General features: G+C 38.0%; 1 protein-coding gene across 3 annotated transcripts in view; it reads right to left on the bottom strand.

The window, feature by feature from the left end:
• The window catches only part of UBE3A (ubiquitin protein ligase E3A), a 53,060-nt gene that overhangs the window by 20,768 nt on the left and 7,327 nt on the right, over nucleotides 1–24,965 (bottom strand). For 2 of the 3 annotated variants that reach the window (XM_054271608.1, XM_054271611.1), the window contains exons 3-7: nucleotides 22,931–22,998; nucleotides 15,330–15,476; nucleotides 14,606–14,724; nucleotides 11,216–11,260; nucleotides 1,242–1,552 (exon numbers count right to left, since the gene is read on the bottom strand). In XM_054271608.1, the coding sequence (XP_054127583.1) occupies nucleotides 1,242–1,552; nucleotides 11,216–11,260; nucleotides 14,606–14,625 (376 nt within the window). In that variant the 5' untranslated portion in view covers nucleotides 14,626–14,724; nucleotides 15,330–15,476; nucleotides 22,931–22,998. The remainder of the gene's footprint in view (nucleotides 1–1,241; nucleotides 1,553–11,215; nucleotides 11,261–14,605; nucleotides 14,725–15,329; nucleotides 15,477–22,930; nucleotides 22,999–24,965) is intronic. The other variant, XM_054271610.1, reaches the window with a different exon arrangement.

Genomic DNA, 24,965 nt, shown 5'->3' with positions numbered 1-24,965 from the left:
CAGAGTGCTAGATTCCTTAGACATCACCCAATTCCAAAGGTAACTAAGCCTCAGATGAGCTTTAAGAATGCATTAAAAGCTCTCTGTCTATACAGCTACAAAGGAATGTTAATACTTGTGATGCTCCAAGAGAGGAAGTCTGAGTCACTGCTGTAGCCAACAGACTGTCTCTGGAGGTAGGTTCAGAAGACTCTTAGGCATCTGCCTTGGGGAGAGGGGATGGTTAGATAGAATAAGGAAAATTCTGTATCTGAAAATCTCCATTAATAATACAAAAAAATCAAGAGAAAAAACACAAAACAGCCTTAATGTGCCTCTTGCTCATCTAATGCTACATTTCCTTCCCTTTCCCCTTCCTAATGTTTGCCTCTCTGCTTATTCAGATCATAAGTAATTTGGGTACAAATTTATCCTTGCATCAGATAAAGAAGAAACTGGTGCTGGAATATCTTGGGTTGCTTATAACACAGTACTATGTTTTATTGCTAATTCTGTAGGGTTTTTTAAATCTTTGCTGTAGATTAGTAAAAAAATTCAGCTTTAGCTAAAATAAATGAATCTGGACTTGTGTTTCTATCACTTTTTGCCACAACACTCAAAGGTGGTCTGCTCAAAGGTTAATGGCTTTAAAAACCATTTGGCCTGGTTTGTGGACGTGTTGGCATCACGGGTTAAGGTGACAACTAACATTATTCTATTAGTATGTATTTACTATTACAGATTGCTTGAAAAGCTAAACAGAAGTTAGAAAACATATGCACAGAACAGTATTTCATTTTACACTGGCTTAATAATAACTGTTCTCAAACATTTTTTAGCTCGGTGAATGTATTGCCTATCACTTACTGCATTATTTATTTGATCTGTTAAGCTTCTCAACATAGGATCTGAAATTAGCTCAAGCATAACTTTTATAATTTATTAACTGCAGAATAACTATGAAACTAGCAAAACTAAAAGAGTCATACAACAGCACTTAAAACTTTTCCATATTTGCAAAAATCACTATTCTTGTAAGACAACAAATACATGTTTATTTTAACAGAGATGTAGTCAAGATCTAGATTTGGAATCAGTGTTCAGCCTTAATACATGCATTTTTCTGAATCCATAGGAAAATACTCAATTGTCTAATATTCTATTTTACTAAAGTCAGCAGAACACCACCAGAATGAATTCTGTTGGCTTGTACTTGTGCATATGAAATGTGTTTTATTTTATGAAAATTGTAAACATCTTACCTTTAAAGTCATCTCTCGGGCCTTGTATTTCCTTCTTGTTCATTTTTCTGTCAGTGCAGGAATTGTTATGGGCACCTTTGGAATTGTTTTCTAGGTAAGCTGAGCTCGTTCCTTTCTTGGAGGGATGAGGATCACAGAGTTTTGCATTAATCTTATAAAGCTCGAGGGCCTTAATGGCTGCTGCATTGTTATCCATTCGGAGAAAAGTTGGACAGGAAGCACAAAATTCATTCGTGCAGGCTTCATTTCCACAGCCCTCGGTTAACTGGTGGTAGTAGCGCTCTATTAGATGCTTTGCAGCTGCTCGCTTCCTGTAGCAAACATTCAAACAGTAAGTACAAGGATTAGTGGAGCTTTCACATACAAAGCTCATTCAATAGCATCAGCAAGGCAGAGATTAGTCAGGCACTGAAACACAAGATTTCTGTCAGAGAGAGCACATCGGAAGATTTTTTTAAATGCAGGATTCTCATCTTGAAAAATGCAAATATATTCAACGCACAATTTAATTTTTGGGTTCTATGTAAGTAAAAGATAAATCCTGTTTATGCAGTTTTCAGCTTTACATGGTAGTGCTACAGTGGAGACAATCTTGTACAGTTCTGAACAATCTCAACTGTTGCTAAAAAAGAGAGCAATTTGGATGCAAAACAAGGCTGCAACTGAAACAAAACTGAAAGTTGCACAGGTGTTGAATCTAATATATAGTACTGAGGCATGGCTGCCACTGACAGATGAAAAAGGCATGAAACACAAACAATTCAGACATTTATTTAGCAATACAATCAATACTATACTATTTTACCCATTTTAAGAAGATTCCAGTTGACTAAATTATCATATTTAGTCTATTTAAATCTGAACAAAAAATATTCCTTGATTAATTAAACTGATGCTAAAAACACAATTACAGATAACCTCAAGGCTGGATATATCTATCCTCAGCTTAAATAAATTATATGGTTGTCCAAATAAAACAAAAAAAACAATCCCAAAAAGTGCTATCTCCCAAATCCTTCTGTTTCTCCTGCCATTATAGTGTCAAGTATGTATTCTGAAAAATCATAGCTGTATTGCTGTACAAGTCCAGTGCTCAGTACTATATATATGCACAAAAGAAAATGTAACTGCCTTATTAATAAGGCCACAGATTTCAACAGAAACATGCACATAGTAAAGAAATCACTGGAAAGCTGCAGGTAACCAGGACAGAAGCAGCTGCATGCAGCATCAAGAGCACCATGTTTGACTGCATTTCAGAAAGAAACCCCTAAACTTTGACTGCATTTAAAATAATAAGTTATTAATGAAAACTACCAACTATGAAAGATTTCAAACATTCTGACTAGGTTTTACATACAAGCTTTTTATGGAACTTCAGTGATACAGTACTACTAAGATTAGAGGAGCAGAAATTGTGATATTAACTTAAAATTGCCTTTCCTGATGTCGATGAATGCACAGATTCTACATAGAACAAGTACTTCAGAACTGAAGTGCTAGACCCACTGGCACTACTCAGCATTTGCTGCACCTTGCTGTTAATAATGGCTGGTTAAATAGCAGTTTCAAGGCAGTTACTTCAAAAGGGAAAATGTTCTGAGAGTGACTACTGATTACTCAGCAATAAAACCTCTGCTTCTTTCTCTTCACTCTTCAAGATCTCATAATCCCAGAGAAGAAAATACATCTTACAAGGAAAACAATTACTTTGATGCCTACCTGAGCTTTCATTGCCTGGAATGATTTTGTTCCAGGGAACAGAAAACAAACAAAAATCCAACTGAGGTGAAATGTTTCCATGGCACTTTGACATGGATGTGGAAAGAAAAAGCAGCATGAGCAGTATCATTAAACCATTACTGTGTAACAGGGAATAGCTATACCCTAATCTAAGGGAAGTGTTCTAGTCTCACATTTTTATATCTAGACTTATGAAAATCTGCCTCTCTCCATGTACATCTAAAAATAAGTGGGTTTTTTTAATCTTGTCTTTCATACTTCAGCCAATAGTATAGAGGCTTTAAGAAAAACCACCCAAATCCCCTCAAAGCAACAGCGTTTTAGTACAACTTGGAACAACAAATTATTTCAGAGACAACTCTTTCTGAATGCAAAATTTCGTGCTTCGATCATTCCTGACCTTCAATCATTCCAGACCTCCAGATTTAGTGTGAAATATTGTAATTTGCAAGCAGGTTAAGTATTTATATATGAAAAAGCTCAATTTTTACACCTGAGATGTGGCCACCAACATGCACACCTTTCCAGCTCACATATCTAGTTTGAATAAAGTTATATCTATGTATAAACACCGATACATTAACAACACATTTTATCATGTTAAACAACACTTCACTTTAACCAGGTTATGTCTGAGATGCCAGTAAATAACGCTAAGCTTAGACTTGTCTCTAACAGTTAACTTCTGAAGGACTCAACATTTTTTTTGCTTTTAGTTTTTAGCTACTGATTACTTCTCAAACTTTGTCATGCCTACAAACACTTTTATTTTAACTTGTGGCTGGCAACTCACTGACTCAAGTTCTCTGAAAGTCTATTAGAGACAGAAGGTTGTATTTTTAATTTTTCTTTTTTAAATCAAGTATGGAAGCAAACAATATGGTGTACAACAGTACTAGAATACAGCAGTGTTAGAATTTCATAGAATATCCTTAGTTGGAAGTGACCCACAAGGATCATCAAAGTTCAATTTCTGGCCCTGCACAGAACCATCACCAAGAATCACACCATGTGCCTAACAAACAATTCTTGATCTTAGGCCTGGCACTTTGACCACTTCCTTGGGGAGCCTGTTCCAGTGCCCAACCACTCTCTGAGTGAAGAACTTTTTCCTAATATCCAACTTCCCTGACAGTTTCATGCCATTCCCTCAGATCCTGTCACCACAGAGAAGAGATCAGTGTCTGCTCCCTGCTTCCCCTCACCAGGAAGCTGTAGACCACTATGAGGTCTCCCCTCACTGTCCCTCTCCAGGCTGACTGGCCCAAGTGGACTCAGCCACTCCTCATATGGCTTCTCCTCAAGGTGCTTCATCTTTGTAGCATCCTTAAGATGCTCTCCAACAGCTTTGTATCTTCCTCATATTGCAATATCCAAAACTGCACACAATATTCAAGGTGAGGCTACCCCAGTGCAGAGCAGTGGGACAATTCCCTACCTTGCCCAGCTGGCCATGCTGTGCCTGATGCCCCCCAGGGCATGGCTGGCCATCCTGGCTGCCAGGGCACTGCTGGCTCATGTTCAACTTGCCACTGACCAGGTCCCCAGGGGCCTTTCTGTGATGCAGGTCCTAGGAGCACTTGTATTTGCTGAACTTCATGTGGTTGGTGGTTGCCCAACCCTCTAATTTGATGAGGTCTCTCTGCACAACCTGGCTGCCTTCCAGGGAGTCAACAGCCCCTCCCAATTTCGTATCACTGGCAAACCTGCTCTGTATACCTTGGAGACCTGCCTCCAAGTCATTGATGAAGATGTTGAGGAGGGGCAAGGATGGAGCTCTGTGGAACTCCACTAGTGACAGGTCACCAGTCTGACGTCACCCCATTTACTGAAACCCTGTGTGCCTGACCTGTGAGCCAGCTGCTCACCCCTCAAATGATGTATTTATCCAGCTGTGTTCTGGACATTGGATCCAGAAGGATACTGTAAAATGACAGTATTGAAAGCTTTACGGAAATCCAAAAGGATTATATCAACTGGCTTCCCTTGCTCAATGAGATGGGTCACCTTATCATAAAAAGAAATTAGGTTTGACATGAACCAGCGGTGGCTATGACTGATATCTGTGGTGTTCTTCAGGTGTTTTTCAGTAACTCCCAGAATAATCTTCTCCATAATTTTACCAGGCACTGATGTGAGAGTGACAGTCCTGTAGTTTGGAGGGTCATTCTTCCTGCCCTTCCTGAATATTGGGCCAACATCAGCCAGTCTCCAGCTGACTGAGAAGTCTCCAGATTCCCAAGATCACTGAAAAATCCTTGAGAGAGGCCTTGTGATGACATCAGCCATCTCTGAGTATTCTTGTAAGAATTCTGTAAGTTCCCATAAACTTACAGGGATCCAGCTGGATCCTTCCTCTCTCCCTGGCAGCCACTCCACAGACTTTTCACATTACCTCAGACAAATTTAGGTAAATAAATAAAATAAATTTCAGTGAGGATTCAGAAGGTAGAAGGGAATTTACCAATCCTTCCACAAGAGCTACCCTTACTGAGGTTCATCAACAAAAAGACTTACAGAAAATGCAGTTCTGAGTAAGTCAGTGTGAGATTTTCAGACATTCCATACCACATTCCCACTGGTGTACTTCAGGTATTAGTATCACTGTCCATGGCCAAAAGCCCACATTTCTTATTTCTACATTATTCAGCAAAAGAACTTGTAGCATACTCTCTGTATTGTCCACAAGTGAAAACTTGATCTCTTTCTACATTCCCCTGCTCATTTAGTATGCTGAAAATGAAAGTTCTTGGCTTGAGGCATTAAAACGGGTTCATCAAGCACAGTAACATAAAACCACTCTCTATTCTTAGCTCATGCTACACTCGTGAAGAGCACAGCTCTCTTCAAAATCCTATAAAGGGATCCGGTCAAGAGCAGCTGGTCCCTTACAAAACTCAAGGCCTGGCTCACTGCTGCCCATGAGCACACACAGTTACTACTGTAGCTCAGGCTGTAGTGACTGACCTGCATAAACATTTCCAAATATCCATTGTTGTTGCACATCCAACTGTGAAACTGCACTGGTGTGGCTGAAGTTGTAAACATTTCACAGGCATATCCTTATGACTGAAAGAAAACTTCCCACTCAGTGGGCCTTGTATAACTTCCCCAAGCAATGCTTCAGTGAGGAGGAGAGGCACCTAAAATAGACACTCAACTTCCTTTCTTAAAGTTCAACAATTTCACAAGCACACTTTTCTGTTTAAAACGAAATTAGCATTCATTAGTTTGTAGTAGTTACAGAAAAATAATTGCTTTTAGGCTTTCCATGTGTTCTTTAGCTAATAAAAAGCCAGATAGTAAGTACTTTGCATTTGTAATTTAAATGGTGCCAAAATTGTGGAGTATCATGAGACACATGTATAACCAAGACAAAGTGAACTGGGCTGCATTTTCTGTAGTAATTTTGCAATGTCTAAAACCTGTAAAAAACAGGGATTGAGTGTACTGGTTCAAAAGTTCCTATGAAACAGAATGTAATTTGCATTTCTCAAATACCTTAAACTAAATACTGGAGAAATATTATGTAATGGAATCTCTTGCCATAGAGAAAATTAGAAGTTTAAACATTAATGGAATTTTTGAAAGATTTGAAGCATGTAATAATTTAAAATTCACCTACAAAGCACTTACATTCAAGTTTACATTTACATTCAAAATGTGCCTGAAGTTTAAAATATCTGCATAACTGCATCATTTTTGCTTGTAAGTTTACCTAAATTTTAGAAATACAAATGAATGTTTCATACTTGTCTGGAAATAGCAGCACGAAATAACACACTTCTGAATGGGTTTTGCTTAGGATACAATAACTATTATATTATTTTTACAAACAAATCTCTCATTGGACAGGGGTGCTGGAGGGCAGGAAGGGATCAGGATAGGATGGATTGATAGGGCCAACAGCATGAAGTTTAACAGGGTGAAGTGTCAGGCCTTGCACTTGGGCTACAACAACCCTGTGCAGCGCCACAGGCTGGAGCAGAGAGGCTGGGAAGCTGCCCAGTGGAAAAGGACCTGGGGGTGCTGGTCACAGCAGCTGAACATGAGCCGCAGTGCCAGAAGGCCAATGGTGACCTGGTCTGTATCAGCAATAGTGTGGCCAGCAGGATGAGGCTGTGATCTCCCTGTCCTTGGACCCTGAATCCCATCTCCAGTTTTGGGCCACTTAGTGCAAGCAAGTAATTGAGGTGCTGGAGTGTGTCCAGAATAGGACAATGGAGCTAATGAAGAGTTTGGAGCACAAGTCTTAGGAAGACCAGCTGAGGGAGCTAGGGGTGTTTAGCCTGGACAAAAGGAGGGCGAAAAGTGACCTAATCACTCTCTACAACGACCTGAAAGGAGGCTGTAGCCAGGTGAGGGCTGGTCTCTTTTCCCAGGCAACCAGTGACAGGACAAGAGGAAAATGGCATCAAGCTGTACCAGGGGAAGTTCAGGTTGGACATCAGAAAAAAATTCTTCACTGAAAGAGCTGTCAAGCTTTGGAATGGGCAGTTCACAGAGGTAGTGGAGTCACCATCCCTGCCTGGAATTGTTCAAGAAACGCCTGGAGGTGGAATGTAATGCAATGGTCTAGTTGATAAGGTGGTCATTGGCCAAGGACTGGACTCTGTGACCTTGAAGTTCCTTTTCAGTCTTGATGATTCTATGATTGCTTCAAGATAGCTAATTTCATTAAATGGAAATCTACAACAGCCTGTTTTACAATGGCTATTAGGAACTTACAAGTGCCAAAATGTTCATAAGCAATTTTCTTAATAGAAAAAAATAAAAGCATTAATATGCATAGAAACCCAGGAAACAGTTTTTTTAGTACTAATAGCAAAATAACTTTCAATAGATGTGTTTGTGGAATAAAGAGACACATCTGCAGCAGTTATACTACACTTTGGAAAGAAGACGACCAGAATGCCAAAAACTGTTAAAGAAGGTGTTGTAGATGGTCATCTTTGTGAAGTTAAATATTGCTTTGTGCAAGTTTCAGCTTCAAACCTTGCATGCTGATTTTCCTGCTTCTGTTTAGTTAGAGTAAGAAGAGCAGTGCTAGAAAAGACAGGCTTCCAGTAATAGCACTGCCCACACAGAGCCTTTAGAAGAGCCCTGCACACCAAACTGCCAAAGAGTCCACCCACAGCTGGAGCCCAGCCCTTTGTTCCAGCAGTGCTGTAACACCTTTTGCCTGCCTCAGCCTCTGGCCTCACAGCAAATGTGGGTCTGGCAAAAGTGCCTGTGTATGGAGCTCACATTTTCCAAACCCCATTCTTTCCAGTGTGGTGTATCCCAATAGGGTTGTAGGGGTGGATTGTGAGCTCTGCTTGGACCATACTGGTTTAACCCAAGGGACCTTCCTTCCCACTGTGTATTCTAGATCCAGTGTGCTTCTGGGAATATCATGTGCTGACAAAAGCGTGGCATTTCCTCAGAAAGGGCAACCCTGAGAACAGAAGGTCTGTCCTGGCTATATGGAGCAATGCAGGAAGACAGGGAAAGGGAGCAAAGAACACAGTCAGCATCTATCTCGCAATCTTGTCTCAGAAAAATTGTCTTGCTACAGTCATATTAAAAAACAGATAAGGGTTTCAAAATTGCAAAGAATCCCATCCTCAAAAGCAGAGAGAAGGAAAGATGAAAGCACAGAAAGCTGTATGAAGACAGTCATACCTTTGCTTGATAAAAAAAGTCAGAAAACACATGAACATAAAAGAAGTTACTGTTAAATAATCAAATTATGTGATTTAGTGCTAAATCACACAGGTTTTAAGAAAGTTATATGAATCGAAAGGGAAAGTCAATGGAGATGTGTGACAGGAGCAGCCAGAAAATAGTGACCTTAACAATTCTAAGATAAAAGACTTGTAAATTTGAATCAGCACCAAGATGTTCATGTTCATGTTCATCACATGCAGACCCAGAATTTGAAAAGCCTGGGATAAGCAAGACTTACATATGGAAGATTTTGCTGTGTAAGAATCTGAATATTTTCTTTAAATTTCTTTTCATGCAAACATGTGAAACATATATGACTATGCTCTTGGTATGAAGCTTTGCAATTCAAAACATGGAAATAAATAAAGCAATTACATCAGCCAGCCAGAGCAAAACCAACCATTCATTGTGCAAACAAAAATCCACTTGCTTTAGTCTCTGCATTTACTAATGAATTTTAGGCATGTAAATAACACAGTAACTATTTTTAGCAACACAGCAGGCTTGCAGGTCACAACTCTACCATTCAACCTGCCATTCCACCTTATGTGGCAAGAGCAGCTATGCAGAAGGATTGCAAACATTCTCTGTAACTGGTGTAGTCCATATCACATTGTGATACACTTCAAAAAACATTTAGTTTTGCAAATATACTGTATAACTACTCATCAAATATGTCAATTCCTACAGCTTGACTAGCTCATATTTATTTTAGACAGATAGCTAAAATTTATGAAGTCAGGGCCACTCTGATCACTGGTGTACATAGAAAAAGTATTCAGCTATAACACAGAAAAGCTTACTACTGTAATTTTTTTTTGTTCGGCTCTTCTTGAAGGCTTCTTGAAGGAAGATAATTCACACACACACAAGAATTGTCAAACTTCTAAAAAGAAAAAAAACTTTACTGCCTGTTCCTTCTGATTTATGCTAGGTTGTTAAAGTCTTTGTTTCACACCAGTCTAGGTGAGTGCTGCTGATACATCTTTGCTTAAAATACATAAAAACCATTAATCCAACTGGTAACATCCACAGTGGACTATAGCCAGCCTGCAGCCTTATTTCCTCTGTTTGGCTAAGACAGGGAAACTAAAGGACATAACTTGCTGCAGGAACAATAAACCACAATGCAGCATGGGCCACTACTGGTGCAGGAATAAGAGAATATGGCAGGGCTTTTACCCTGTGATCTCTAACACAGCAACACGCAGAGTCCACACACCAACAGGCAGTCACCTTTCAGGTCAGGCTCCCTGCAATCTTCACTGCATTCCTAAGAAAGCAGCTGGACAGCACTTCTGTAGCAGATGGTATGAGTGAGGGAAAAAAAAATCTGTCATACCAGGAGAATTGCTTCTCCTAGTGCAAGAAAAGGCTTCACTGCAGTGAATTGCTCAGAAAAGCCTTCACTGTTTCCTCCTCCTCATTTTTTAGGTATGCAGTCCAACATACAGGGGGGGCTCACTGCAGTTTTGCTCCTCCTTAAGTTGGGCAGCTGCAGCTGAGAAGTCCTGAGTAGTGAGCAATTCACACTATGCCACTAGGCTGCAAAACATCCTGAAAATGGCATCCAGCTCACGGCATGTACAACGCCAGACCGCTTGGGGGAAGGCGTGAAGGAGACAGTTTAAGGTCAGAGAAGAAGTTCATGGCAGAAGAGAAATGAACCCAGATCCTTTGAAGCCTCAGACAGCACACCAACCACTGGGCTACATTCCCTCTATTATTTTGGAACTTGTGCTGTTATCCAGAAGAGCAGTTTGTGGTTTCCCTGTTTGAGTTCTATGACAGGACAGTCTGAATAGCTAGAAAAGAATTTTGTTTGCTAACTCACAGAAGAATAAAGTCTCAAAAAACTTTTTTTGTTTTTAAATAGTCCTCTAAATTCCAGCAACTCCTTTGAATTTTGAATTCAAATGAACGTTTCAATCTACCACAATCTTGGTTTTAGTTCATCCTGGCTTCTAACCTAATGAAGATAGATAAAAAGGTTCAGACCTGTCACCAAGATGTTCTGTGGTTTAGTAAAAGAGAGCTAGTTTTCTGTTTCTAGAAGTAACTGACATATAAATTCACCAAATTAACTCACAATTTCTTTTTCTTAGTTCAACAATCCATCTGCCACAAGAGATACCAGCAGGTGTTGTGCCTTAATACTGAAGTGTCTTCAAAGCCATGCAAGATGTTAGTGAATGGCAGGTAGCAATTACATCCCTTGTGTGAAGTCTGAATATAGGCTGTAAGATTTTTGACACTGTATTATGCTACCATCTACTGGTTCACGTTAAATTAAACCTCTGAACTTTCCCTCCAACTCATGCACTCTCCAAACAAAAAAAAAAAATTAAAAATCAGTTTCTACAGAGGCTTAAAACTGCAAAATATTAATTTGAAATTTGCTAAGGTAATTTCACAGTTCTACTCAGCTTTTGTCTTCTTTTTACTAAGCAGATGCAAGAGTGACTGTTATACATGTTCAGAACATTTTTATCAAGACAAACCAAACTCATCCAGTCACTTACATTCGGCTAGTTTCAATGTTCTCAGAGTGTGGTTCTCCTGGTGATCTGCAAAACCAGACAGAAAACCTTAAGTACAGCTTGTTATTTTAAGTCATTACAATATGAAGTTATGAAAGATGGAATGCGATGAGTGTATAATTGCCACTAAAAGCATCAACATTTTCATACTTGCAGATTTAACTTCTCAAACTCTAGAATACAGTTTATCACATAAAACATGATAGTATAATTAAGCTAAATTTCCCTAAGCAGGAGAGCACCTTCTCCCCGTGCTTACGCAACAGGAGCCATTAGGGGAGAGCTCTGCTGGCAGTACTTCTGCATTCAGGCTGCACAGTGCTCCAGTTCCGGGCTAATTCTCCATAACCACTTCTGTAACCAAACGTGTACTCAAAGATTATCAGTGATCAACTGCAACCAACAAATTCTCTACAGAGCTGGACTCTAAGTAGTAGCAGGTCAGAAACAAGGTCTAAAAGGATATCAAAACAAATCTCTTATCTCTCTCCACCTGAATTCATGGAGCTAATCTCACAGATTTCTGTTTTATTCAATCCAGCCAAATCGAGAATTAAGTGTTATTGCCTAGCACAAGCAGCACCTGTGTTTAGCTTGGCAACCCCACTGACTTAATTTATAGACTAATTCAATGGGTATAGCTCCATACCAACTTAAAGTAGACTAAATTATAGTTATTTAGCTCCTCCTTATTCCCATCTTCCTTAAGACAGCACTGATCCAACTGTTAATTTTTTTCAGACAGCATTTTTTTTCTCTCTTTGAGGCAGAACTTCCCCGTAGCCAGTGAGTTTGTAGCCAGACAAGCCAGAAGACAAGGCAGTACAAATGCAGCAATTTTGTTTCCCATCATCTTAGGATGCCTTGAAATCAGACCTTATGGAACCTTTGCTTGGGAACAACCTTTGGTACAGTTGCCCAGTACTGCCATGCTGGAAATACTGTGCAAGGAGTGGAAACAAAGCACAGCCATTACAGTAAAACTCTGCAGCTTAGATGAACAAAAATGTCTTTCATGACAGCTCTCTAAAAACAGAAGTGAGCTAAAATCTGCAAACAGAACTAACTTTTTAGGTTTCACCAGTCTGCCGAGAGACTTCAGTTAGGACAGCTAAGCAGATTTTCCCACAGCTTTACAGGAAAAAAAAAATCAATATTTATAGGAATGCAATTTCTAAATTTTTCTATTTATTATAAAACTGTCTATAACATTCTAAATGCTATTGGAAATCTCCACATGTAGTCTGATGCATTCCTTTTTTCCTGCTTCATTGTGCTATTTTACTGGATGGTGTCTCCTACTAAAGTTTAGACTGCTCTCCAAACACACTACTAAAATTTTAGTTACTTTTCTGAAATACCAGATCTTAACAACTTTTTGGATTCTACTAAACAGACCCAGTGCCTAGAAGGCATTTCTGGCAGACAACTTATAATTCCCAGGTTAGTTGGATACTGTGTGGTGACAGATGATGCAAAACACAGGAAATTATTTGTTTGTATTTCACGAACTTATAAAATTTAACAGACACTAGGGACAGAATTCTGAACTTCCTATCCAACTAACATTATACTCATGCTTAAAATGTAAATACTCTTTAACTGGAAAATAACATAAAAACTGCCCAATCTCTAAATTTGGCCTCTATTTATTACCTCCAAATTACATTTCCCTTACTCATTAAATTCAGGACTGACAAGGCAGTTGCTGACAAAAATACTGCTCAGCAGCAAAACAAGTAAGAATTTCCTTTTAACTCCAGTGACCAAAGCAAGCCTCTAAATGCTTAGTGAAAAGAATCTCAATTTTTTCCCACTCATTCACCAGAGCATTTAAGTGTTAGAAGCTGCAACAGAAGAAAGACACATGTTTATATTCATACTGGTTAGCTCCTCTATTTACTTCCAGGACTTTAGAAAATGGTAACAAAATGTCTGGACATTTAAGGCTTTGCTTTCTTAATTCCAGTATTAGGGCAAACAACACATTGAGGATTTGGGAAAGAGTAGTGCTTTTAGTTGCTACGAAAATACAAAGGAAATAATGGTGTTAAAAAAACCCATCAAGAATACCTAAAGCCTTTCAGCCTTTAAAATAAACACCAGCATGAAGAATTACAGAAAAAGAGCAGACTGGCATCTAAACTCTGAATATAAAAAAGCAGCCTGGTGATCTGCAGTACAGACATGAAAAGAGCTAGCAGTATATTCAAAATCTTTTCCTATCCTAACTATTTGTGAGAATATTATTAGGTCTGTAAAGAGACAATACAGTTCAGTATATGTTACTCAGAAAAAAAAGGTTGTGTCTATAAGATAAACAATAAGAAAAAAATACCATCTAGCTGGGTCAAAAAAGGTCTAGTCCTCTAAGGTAAGTGGTTCTGCAGAACACAGGATGAAAATTCCTTCAGCTTATTGTTTTCTAAAACATGAACAGACCTACTATAACTATGATTTGCAGAACATTTAATGGATATATTAATTCGATTTTAAAAGGTTTCAAATGACAACATAAGCACCTAATAAAATGAGCTTTCAATACTCAGTAAAATGAAGTGGAAGATCAATCTCATTACAGGAATTGTACTTGTTTGCTGAGAAGCTATTTATTTTGCAATACCCAATTGTTTACAAACAAGATACCTTGTTATTTCCTGTGAGCAGGCAACAGTATTGAAAAACAACTATATAGTACGGCAAGACGTCCTTTCATCATGCTTAAAATCTGAAACAAGAGTTCTGTTCAGAGAAAATCTCAGAGCAAATGCTCTTAAAAATTTCAGCTTTCAATTAGATTGTAGATACTGATCACAAGACAACAACTAATCTGAATACTGCAGTATGAGCTCACAAATTCAAATGGTGGCTCATTTCCAATAACACAGGGAGCAACTTCTCCATTCTACAAGCCACTCCTTTAATTTCCAGTGTACCTCTCCAGATGAGAAAAGTAATGGTATGCAAGCTCACACACACTTTAACATCATCAAGCCATCTGGATAAATACTTCAAAACAAAAACTGCACACATGCTTGGATAAGTATGCTAAACAGTTTATACAGAAATTCAGTATGACAGCAAAATCTACCAGGGACTTTTAAATGATAGCATTGTTCTTAAGAGGGATATCATGGAGCACCACAGCGTTTGCTTGTATTTTAAAAAGCAGGCAAGGGCAAACTGAGCGAGCGTTGAAATCCCTGTCAGCAAGAGTGTAACTCAACTTTGCCAGCTGACTTATCTAAAACAAACAATGTAACTTAATATTATTTATAAAACTAACTTCAGGCCATACAAATTAAATACCTTAAAATAAACATTATAGTAGAAAAAACTCCTGAGAAACAACCTGATATGCTTTTTGCTTACCTTTTACAAGCTGTGGCCATTCGGTGACATCAGGGTGATCACAATTTTGAGTCACTGATCAAAACCGAGTTGTCGCACCAGTCCTGTATCACGCTGAGCTAAGCATAAGCTTAACAATTCTAAATAAGCAAAAATAATGTAGTTAAAAGTTCTTAAAAATTATTTTAGCCAATTCTCTAAATAAAAAAAATAATAAAAAGAAGAAAAATATTGATGCTAAGCATTGTTTTATCAGCGAGATTAAGACGTCCTTACATTCATTTATTGTTTGGCATTTGAACTTCTAGAGTAACTCACTACAGTACAATCAACTGATAAACTTGAAAATTCAGCAACATATTTTTAGCCTAAAAAACCAAAAGCCATACCCATCTCTTGGACCAGTGCAAAACATCCAATGTCAAGACAACAAGGATTCAAGGATCTGGAAATGTGTGCATAAATATGAACTGTAATTTGTAACTACAATAAAATTCTGGTAGAAGTGTTGCTGCTACAACTTGATTAACATTGTTTCTTAGCAAGCAAGGCTCTGTTGCCAGGGGAGCCACACAGTAACCTGAACTTTGTTGTGTGCTTCTCCACAAAAAGAATTAAGCTATAGATAAGTAAAAGTTTTAGAGGAGCAACCTTTGCTGTCTGTGGTAAATCTTTCAGCCTCTTTGCTCCATTTTTATCATGTGGCCTCTCTCCTCTCCCTTAAATTTTCAAAAGTATATTTTACCTGTCACTTGTTTCCCGTGATCTGGCTCCACTGGTATAAATGGAAGGGTTGGTCCTTTACTTTGTCACGCAGGTGGCAGCCAATGATCACTCAGCAATACTCGTGCCCAGAGCGCCCTGGGACCACCCCAGCTGATTACTTCCATGGCTGAAAAGGAACCAGTTAGTCTCTTACCTACTGCTATTATCTACTCTAAACTAAAGTTAACGGATAAAATATTTCCAAACATAATCCTCAACACTCAATTCATCCCATTCTCTCTCCCCCCCAGGCTCCTAAGTGCACTGGAGAAAGCCAGAAAAGAAAAAAGGTCTCTGAAGGAGAATCAGATGACAAACAGCATTCTGTTTTATCTGCTAATATAAAGTTTTGATAAAAATTGCAATGTTAATATTGTATTTAGTAAATAAAAAGTCATCTTTCTCTTTAAAGCAGTAGCTACGAAGACAGACCTCTATTTAGTATACTGAGAAGTTTATTCCTGTGGTAACCCAGATGAAACCCCACATTTGCAGGTTGCCATGCAGCAAAAGCCTCACACAGAATGAAGGTGCACAAAGCTATTGATGGCACAACCACAGCTCTCTGCAACACCTGCAGACGTAACAATCTGGTGCAAATACTAAGAGAGCACATCAGACAGCTTGAAATATTTAGTAAAAAACATTTATTTCTTTACTGCACCTTCTTTTGTGCTTCAGTCCAATGTATTACAAGAGTATTACAGTAAGATCTTAGCAAGGCTCATGATTTTCTAAAGTTTGTCAGAAAAGCTGCCCAGTTTTGCCAATCTACAATTTGCCATTCTGCCACAAACTCTGACCAGAACAAAATTTGCCTTAGTTTCAGAATTATGCTTATTAGTTTTATCATTCATTGAGATAGGTAAAGTGGCATCTGTTGAATTTAACATCAGCAATATTTAAGTGTTCTCATTGTAACACAAGTGCAGTTGACACAAGGAAAGTAAAAAAAAATAGGCTACCAAAAATCTCCAAAACAAAACAGAGGTTCTCCAGTACCTATGTTTCATGGGTGTAAATTGTCAAAGTTCAACTGAGTCAATTCCAGGAACACAGAACAATGATTAAAAGTCAGTTGGAAAGGTTCCTCATCTGTCAACATTACAGAGCAGGGTAAAGACTTTCCATTTAATGTTTGTGACCATCAGCTGTACAGAAGGGCAACAACCCAAGATGCTGATGCAAAACTACGAAGCTGTAAAACACTACTCTGCTTATGACATTCTGATTAAGATCTGAAAACTTCCACTTTTAGGCAAGCCTTATTTTTGAGGAACCAGATGCTTATTCTAACACTGCTTCGAGCACTTTGCCCAAGTAACTTTTAGTACACTGGTCAGAGGACAGTGGTATAATCACTAAAGCCTCATTGGTTGGGAAAGCTGCTTTCTGACTACTCTTAAGTATCACCTCACACTCTGGAGTGTGCCTGGCCAATGACTCCCTACATAGACTTGGTCCTACACCACCCAGACTATTGACAAAAATGTATTACTGTAGTCTTCCATCAAATGGAAGCATGCTGGAACACCAGGCTGCCATCAACCTTAGTAAAACAAAGTTTTACTGAGGCTCTTTCATATGGGAGAAGTCATGAACATGACTGACAACAGTGACAGGGCACATGAAGTGCTGGTGCTGGATTCAAACACCACTAGATTTTGGAATGTTAAAAAATATACTGGCAGCTCCACAGTCATAGTCAAGACAAGCTTATGCCAAGGCCTGATCCAGATCCAACTCTGTTAGTCTCATTTACCACACCACCAAACATAGTATCCAACAGCAGTTCTGTGGTGGGATGCAGGGTCTGAACTGCTGCAAATCTCACTGAGCTGAAGTAAACTCATCTAAGTTTTGTTGTGAAACTTGTACCTACAAACTGAATTTGTCATGGGTCAGAGCTTTGAGTCAGGTAGTTTCAGCATTTCTGATTTGTTGCACAATACCTTAAACCTAGACTTACTGAATTGTGATCTAAAATTCTCAAGCTCCTCTTCAACAGTCTAGATGCAAAAAACCTTAATGAATCATTTTTCTCTTTTATCTCCTTCTCATCCTACCTTTCCCACCTATCCTTGCCTTCACTCCTGTGGGACAGAATGTGATTGGCAAAGATTCCCTAGCACAGATGAAAGAACTAATTTTTCTAAAACCTTACTCATTCATGCATCAGCAGAGTAGTGTCTGCTGGCAAAGAGACCAGCATGCTGGAACACAAAGTGGGTGGTGAAGGGGACTGCCATCAAAGATTTATTTTGAATATATTTCAAAGGACATTTGGCTGCTTGATACAAACAAGGCCACAAAAACCTCCAACCTGGTTAAGAGAGTCAAAAGATGCTACTTGATTAGGAAAGGAAAACTACACTAATGAATACACTAAGATCCTGGAAAATGGTATTAAGAGTTGTGAATTGGTCTAAATCAATGGCTTTTCTGTCACAGGAATTTCTCTACAAAAAACCTCCTCTGTTTGCAACTTATCTTACAGAAGATAGAAACAGCAGCCCCAGAGCAGATATTTATTCATATTACTCAAACAAATTTCTCTGGTCCTAACTGTTATGATCAGCATGGCTTACAGCTTAGGCTTTTACAGACACACTGAGCAGCTGAAGATATGAAAGGAAGTTTGTGCTGATGGAGTACGCCCAAAAAACCCAAGATGGCTGCCACGCCCTTCGGGACTGGCACATCTGTGTCTGCCTAGTGACTATTTGCTAGAAGGAGAATCAACTAAGGCTGCAACTACACCTATTACAGATAGCAAGACATGAAGATATGTCTTCATGAAATTATGTATCTGAAGAACTTTGTGACTTCAACTAGCCCTCATCAAAAAGGAACGGGATAAATAATGTTTATGCAGTGATTTAGAACAACATCTATTTCTCCAAGATGGCACAGGTGAATATTTTCTTAAAAGTATGTTCCTCTCAACTCAAGGAGTTAAACAGTGAGTGAAAGAACAAGATGTCAGAAAGCAAGTTCAGAAGCATCAAAAGGGGCTAAAAGCAACTTTCTTCCATAGTTTGATGAAAGGTATTGGCACATGTCCATAAACCTTGAAAGTCTACAAGCATGAGCAAGAACAGGTTCCCAACTTCAACATACAGAACCTAAAGCCACACCCTGGAGATTTTAATTACTTATTTTTCAGCAACCAAAAAAAAGCAAATAACTTCCAGGTTGGAATAATTTATTTGAACATTGTTACCTATATGGTTTCCCTAAATCTGCTACTATCCTTGAGTTATTTGATGGTCACCTTCTGTGAGAGCAATGCAGTCTGGCAGTTGACACACAGTATCTGAGGCCTAGGAAGATCCCCTAGAGGATGAACACTTTCCATATTTAAACTATAACTTCTGATTGCCTCATTGAAAGAGTGGCAATTGTAAGAATTTAAGTTTCCTTTACAAAGGAATTTTAACTATCTACCCAAGTAATCTTTGATCCAAATCTAAAATTCTCTTTTGCTCTATGATGAAAATAGGGGTAATCCACTGTACAATGAAGTACCACAATCTACCTTATCTTTCAGTACCAGAATTTTAGCTGCTTAATTAAATATAACCATCTCTCTCAAGAATATGCCACTAAAGACAGCTTTCCAAAGTCTTCTGAAGAGTCCTTATGAATGCTCCAAGAATGACTTTGAGTACCACAACAAAACAATCATCTATACAGTAAGAAACTGACACCTAATAGGAGAGTGGGCCTTTTATAACTTGAGATTGAGTCAAATGTCCTGGAGAATATTCACCAAAACCCTAAATTCAATCTTAATTGTCATATACAGAAAAGAAAAAAAAAAGTAATGCAATAGGCATGTTTGAGCCTATATTTCTTCATAAAGTTGGAAGTACAAATTACTTTTCTTGCCTGTATGCTGCTTCCAATGCAGAAAACATAAAACATAAGTTTTCTTCATCTAATTAGTAGGAAAAACTATTACTGATTCTACAGTAAATAAAACAGCCACTAATACAACCTGATCATATAAATCCTAATGGGGCCAAAAAAAGTCCCAACCAAACACTAATAAGGCCTCTATATGATTTTTTTTTTCCCACTGCCTGGTAAGCTAAGCAATTCAACTAGTAAAAATTAATGCAAAATCACATGAGTTAGAAAACCAAAAGAATTGGGTTGTATCCTGGAAAATGCCAACCTAAAGTGACTAAAGCAGTCACAACTGATGTACAAGTGTACACATGCTCCCATGTATTACAAAAAGAATGACAGATATGGCTCATGAAGAGTCCCTGGCACAAAGCACTTCACACATCTTCCAAACTTAAACCCAGTTCTCCAATTATTCAGTACTCCTCAAAAGTGTTCCAGAAGTAGTAGAAAAGAGCCACAAAAACATCATGAAGATAGAAGAAAATGCCTTGTGATTAGACAATGAAAAGAGTTCAAAGTTAATTAAGCCTATCAATATAGATATTGGAAGAAACTAAGTCTTCTCATAGCACAAAAAGAATACATAAAGATCTTCTAACTGAAAGAATGCATATAAAATCGTCATTAATAGAAACTGAAGGCCCATAAATTCAATTAGAGCAGGAACATAAGTATGAGAATAATTAACACGAATAAATTATTTGGGATGGGAATCTGAATTTGTTACTATCTTCAAATTAAAGTTAGTGCTACCCTGCAATTTAGATTTCAATAAAATCACAAGTTACTGAATTTCATAAAGGCAGAATTTTGTGCAGAGATCAAACATAGATTTACATAAAAGCTCCATCCTATAATATCTGTGTACTTACTTTGCCTTGATTTCAATACTCCCCACTGTACTGGTTTTGGCTGGAATAGAGGTAATTTTCTTTATAGTAGCTAGTGTGGGGCTGTGTTTTGGATTTGTGTTAACACAGGGTTGCTTTTGTTATTGCTGTTTGTGTTACAGCTTTCATAGTCAGGGCCTTTTCTGCTCCTCACCCCACCAGGGAGGAGGCTGGGGGTGCACAGGGAGTGAGGAGGGTTCACAGCTGGGACAGCTGACCCCAGCTGACCACAGAGACATTCCATATTATAAGGCATCATGCTCAGTGTATAAAGCTGGGGGAAGAAGGAAAAAGGGGGAATGTTCAGAGTTATGGCATTTGTCTTCCCAAGTCACTGCTACCTATGATGGAGCCCTGCTTTTCTGGAGAGGACAGAACATGTGGCTGTCCATGAGAAGTGGTGAATGAATTCCTTGTTTCGCTTTGCTTCGTGCACAGCTTTTGCTTTACCTATTAAATTATCTTTATCTCAACCCACGAGTTTTCTCACTTTTACTCCTCCAATTCTCTTCCACATCCCACTGTGTGGGTAGGTGAGAGAGTAGCTGTTGGGTGTTTAGTTGCCAGCTGGGGTTAAACTATGATATCCATAAATCAGAGAGTAACAGAAAAATACCTAATGTTTGCTCCCATTCCCTCCCCTCAGGCCAAAACCTAGAGGCCTGCATGTTATTTCTACTTTCTAAAGCTGCTCCTGCAACTTTGGACTTTAGATTTCGCCTTCAATATCTGGTTTTGGTTTAATATTTCAGTGAGATCATATACATATTTTGTTCACCTTTGTAAAAGTAGGAAAGATCCAAAAACCTTCTGTGCTTTACACTTAAACCACAGATGATTATTTTCTTTCCACTACACACACCCCCCTTTGATTTTTTTTTTTTTTTTTTTTTTTTTGCAGCAGAACCGTTTGTTTCTATTTCAGTTACATTATACCTGTTACTTCAAGCTCCCTCCAAAATGATACACAGCCACGAACAAAAAGCCCTTTTTACACCAGCAGGTGAAAATCCAATCACCTATTTAAATGTCTTTTACTAATTCTTTTATTGACTACTCATCATGTTAAGTTATTTTGCAGGTAAGTTTTACAGCTTCACTTCAGCTTTACTACTTAAACTTTTATTCCATCTATCCTTTTGCTTATCCTCTGTTTTGATTTCCTTTGCCACCCTTCTTTCATGCTGCCTTCCATGTAAAGCATCTTCCTGCTCACCAAGTTCTTCAGCACGTTTGTTTAAATATAATTGATATTAAAACTGAGCAACCATGCAGTTCTGTAGTACGACATTCAGCTTTTCTGATGTTCCATTAGTATTTATCACTCACAATTTGTGGGGATTAGAGGGCAATTCTTCATCAACTTATGAAGCACATACTACTACAAAGACTCTATGCATACATACAGTGGCAAGCAGCTAAACATCCAGAAGAAAAGCAGCCAGCAGGCATAATGGCAATAAAGAAATAATGGCTTAGGTTTGAAGAAAAGCCATCATACACAGAACTGGTATTGACACTGGAGAGCAAGAAGCAGGTGGGTGGTCCCAGTGGTGCTGTGGGTGCAAAAATGAATATACACTACCTGCCAGATGCCTGCTAGAGTAAAGGACCAATCTATACAATTCTCTCAGGAACATCTGGATTGTGACAATGTAACATTGTAGCTTTTTGAGAGACTTACAATTTTTAATCAGTACATACTATAGCTAAAGTTTCAGCTTAGAATTAACAGTTTTATTAGAGCCTGTCTATAGTTTCCTATGAAACAGAACTTAAAAACAACTGTTTTGCAAATCTGAGATTTCAAAACTTTAAGTATATTTCTAAGTTAATTATCTTGAAAAGAAAAATCCAGACATAAACCCATGGCACAGAAAACTTGGATCAGCTTCCCCACAATTTAAGTGGTTGAAAGAGAAAGTACACACATGGCTTAGGAACTGTTATTGAAATAACTATATACAATATGCATATGCATTAACAGACCTATTTAATATGGCAGAAAATTTAACTCAATTGTTGTTTTTCTCAATGTAGTGGTGCTAAAAGTTTCAAAAACTCTCAATGTACCAAGTTGCAGAATTACAGAACTTAAAAAAACACTACAAAGTAGTGCAGTAATACCAGGTATTACTAGAGGACTACACCAAAATTCAGTTAGGAAATGGCAAATAAAATAACTACAAGCTCAAGTCCCAATCTTGCCACATTACACGTACTTTTTACGTGGCTGGACATTTTAAGAGCCTAGACAAAAAAGAGACACCATGTGCCATGGGTTTATGTTAACACTGCTAAAAAAGATTGTATTTCTGTATTTCCCAGCATTCCTATTTGTAAACTTGACTTACACTGATGATTGCATAAATTTTCTGCGAGTTCTAAACTTATTTTTCAAGTCATAGCCTCACTATAAATATGTTCAGTAGCGAATTAAAAAAACCACAGATCTTTCAGAAACACATCAGTTCTTATCCAATCCATGGAGAAATAAATGGATGGTAGCAGCATGATGATGAGCTTGTTAAATCAAAAGGGAATTCACCAGTGTTATATCATAAGTATTTCTTTTCCCCAAGAAAAATCAAATAAGTCAGTTTTCTAGAGAATTATGATTAAGTAATAAATATCATAGTTAAAAAGGGAAAATTTAATGTGTGCTTCTTCCTGAATTAATTTTCAATCTTTTTTTAAATCTCGGTGAAGAAAAGTGTAATTATTTGTTATAACAATTATTAGCATACAAACAATGTAAGTGGAAACATAAACATACCATATCTTTCCAGAGCTGCAGAATCTTGTTCTTTCAAACTCTAAAATGGACTTCTACAGTTCTTGTACCTATAATGCAAAACATTACAATTCAGTTCCTGCACTATGCTTCACACTAATCTGAAGCTCCATACAATTTCAAGACAGTACATTCAAAAGTGCCTATTTGATTAGTCACAAATATGTAATTAAAGGAAACACAGAATCATAGAATATGTCTAGTCAGAAGGGGCCTACAAGGATCATCATATCAAACTCTCCACTTCTCACAGGACTACCTAAACCATGTAAAAATAAATCACACCTCTCATAGAAAAGCACAACAGAAAATAATTATTATGTTAGATAAGCTACAAAAGTGTGAAGTTCAAACACACATTTTTCCCCTGTAGTGATGCAACAGTTTTACAATTGCATTCATCCAGTTCATTATAAATACCAATTTCCTTTCTCCTTCCCGCCCCTTATTTTGTCCTTTTTTTTTTTTTCCTTTTCTTTAAGAACTGGCATTTATAGTAAGAAAAAACCCCAAACATTCAGGAGAAGTCACAGATAGAACCAAATCTTTGTTCTGGGTGCATACAACTGCTGGAGTTCAGTATGCTTTTCTGAATCTTAAATTCATTTTCAGAGAAGTCATATTTAACAAGGGACTAAAACATACTTGAAATATTTTCAACAAACACCTAAAAGCACAACCAGCCTCGAGGGAAAAGGTGATAGAAACAGACACATATGCATATAACTAAAGAAAGATAGGGGTCATGGACTCCCCATCACTGAAGTTGCTCAAAACCAAGCTGGATGGGGCTCTCAGTAACCTGGTCTAGTGAAAGGTGTCCCTGCCCATGGATGAGGCTTGTAGTTAGATTTTTTTTTAAGGTTCCCTACCAACTCAAACCATTCCCTGATTCCATGAAATCTACTAACTACTTTCTAAAAAAGTTAGTAATTTGGCACAGAATATCACATTTTCAGCACTCTGAAGATTTAATACATAATTTCTTGGCTTAAAACTCTATTAAGAACAACCAATTTCAATGCAGCTGATTTAGGCTGATCTCCAATATAGATCAGGGTTCCCACACAGGAAACCTCAATATGGTTACCTTAATTACATTTTATTTTAGAAGATGCCAAACCAGCAAGAAATCATTTGGTGTCAGGGGCCAAATTCTTTATCAGGGAACTGTAATGGGGTGATCCTGGACCAGTTTTGCCACTAAAGCTCCAAGAGCACACTCTTTTGTATTTTAAAAAAGTTAGTTATACAGGGCAGCCTACAAGTTTTGTGAAAAAGGACTGCTATTTCAACAAGCAATTCTACTAATTATGTAGCTTTCTGTACAGTTAGGATTACTGTGTTAACAATATGCAACTGTGTCAATAAAACTTTCCTACCATTCAGAAAAAAACAGAAGAAAAATTCATCTAAACAACATGAGACAGTAACTGATGATTTTCCTATTTGTAAGCAGCACTTCCACTCCATATCCACAGCAGAAATCCAAAATACCTTATATTCTACCAAAGAATAATTCTTCATTCACTGTGGTGCCATTAGACAAACTCAGTTAGAAGTATTCTGACAAATGCAACCAATATTTTCACACCTTGTGTTGCAGGACTTCCAGATTCAATGTATGTATTTGTTCCTCTACAGACATAGAGCAGTGTCATCTGTATAAAATTCTCTCATTCTCCTCTAAGACACAGAAGCACCAATTTTCAGTATGCACAGAGTAGGAGGAGAGCACCAAGTACAGCTTGAAAAAGTATTGCAAATACATCTACCAGGGTTCTTATGATTATTGCCCAGCAACAGAGACAAAAAAAAAAAAAAAGGATTCCCAAAAGAACTGAAGCTATGGAGTAAGGTAGGACTGTACAACTGATAGAGGAAACAAGACCACAAAGGAGGAGATGTAGACAGGTTATTTGCATAATAATACACAGAACAGAAGAGCAAATCCAGCAACACAAAACTGACGTTCCTGGACTTCCAGTTCTTCTCCTTCAGTTTCTCCCCAACAGCT

Source organism: Melozone crissalis, unplaced genomic scaffold, assembly GCF_028551555.1.
Source record: "Melozone crissalis strain CALT ecotype California unplaced genomic scaffold, PUWL_Pcris_2 ptg000013l_1, whole genome shotgun sequence".
Lineage (NCBI taxonomy): Eukaryota > Metazoa > Chordata > Aves > Passeriformes > Passerellidae > Melozone > Melozone crissalis.
Note: the sequence above shows the minus strand (reverse complement) of the source record. Positions and strands in the feature narration are given on the sequence as shown.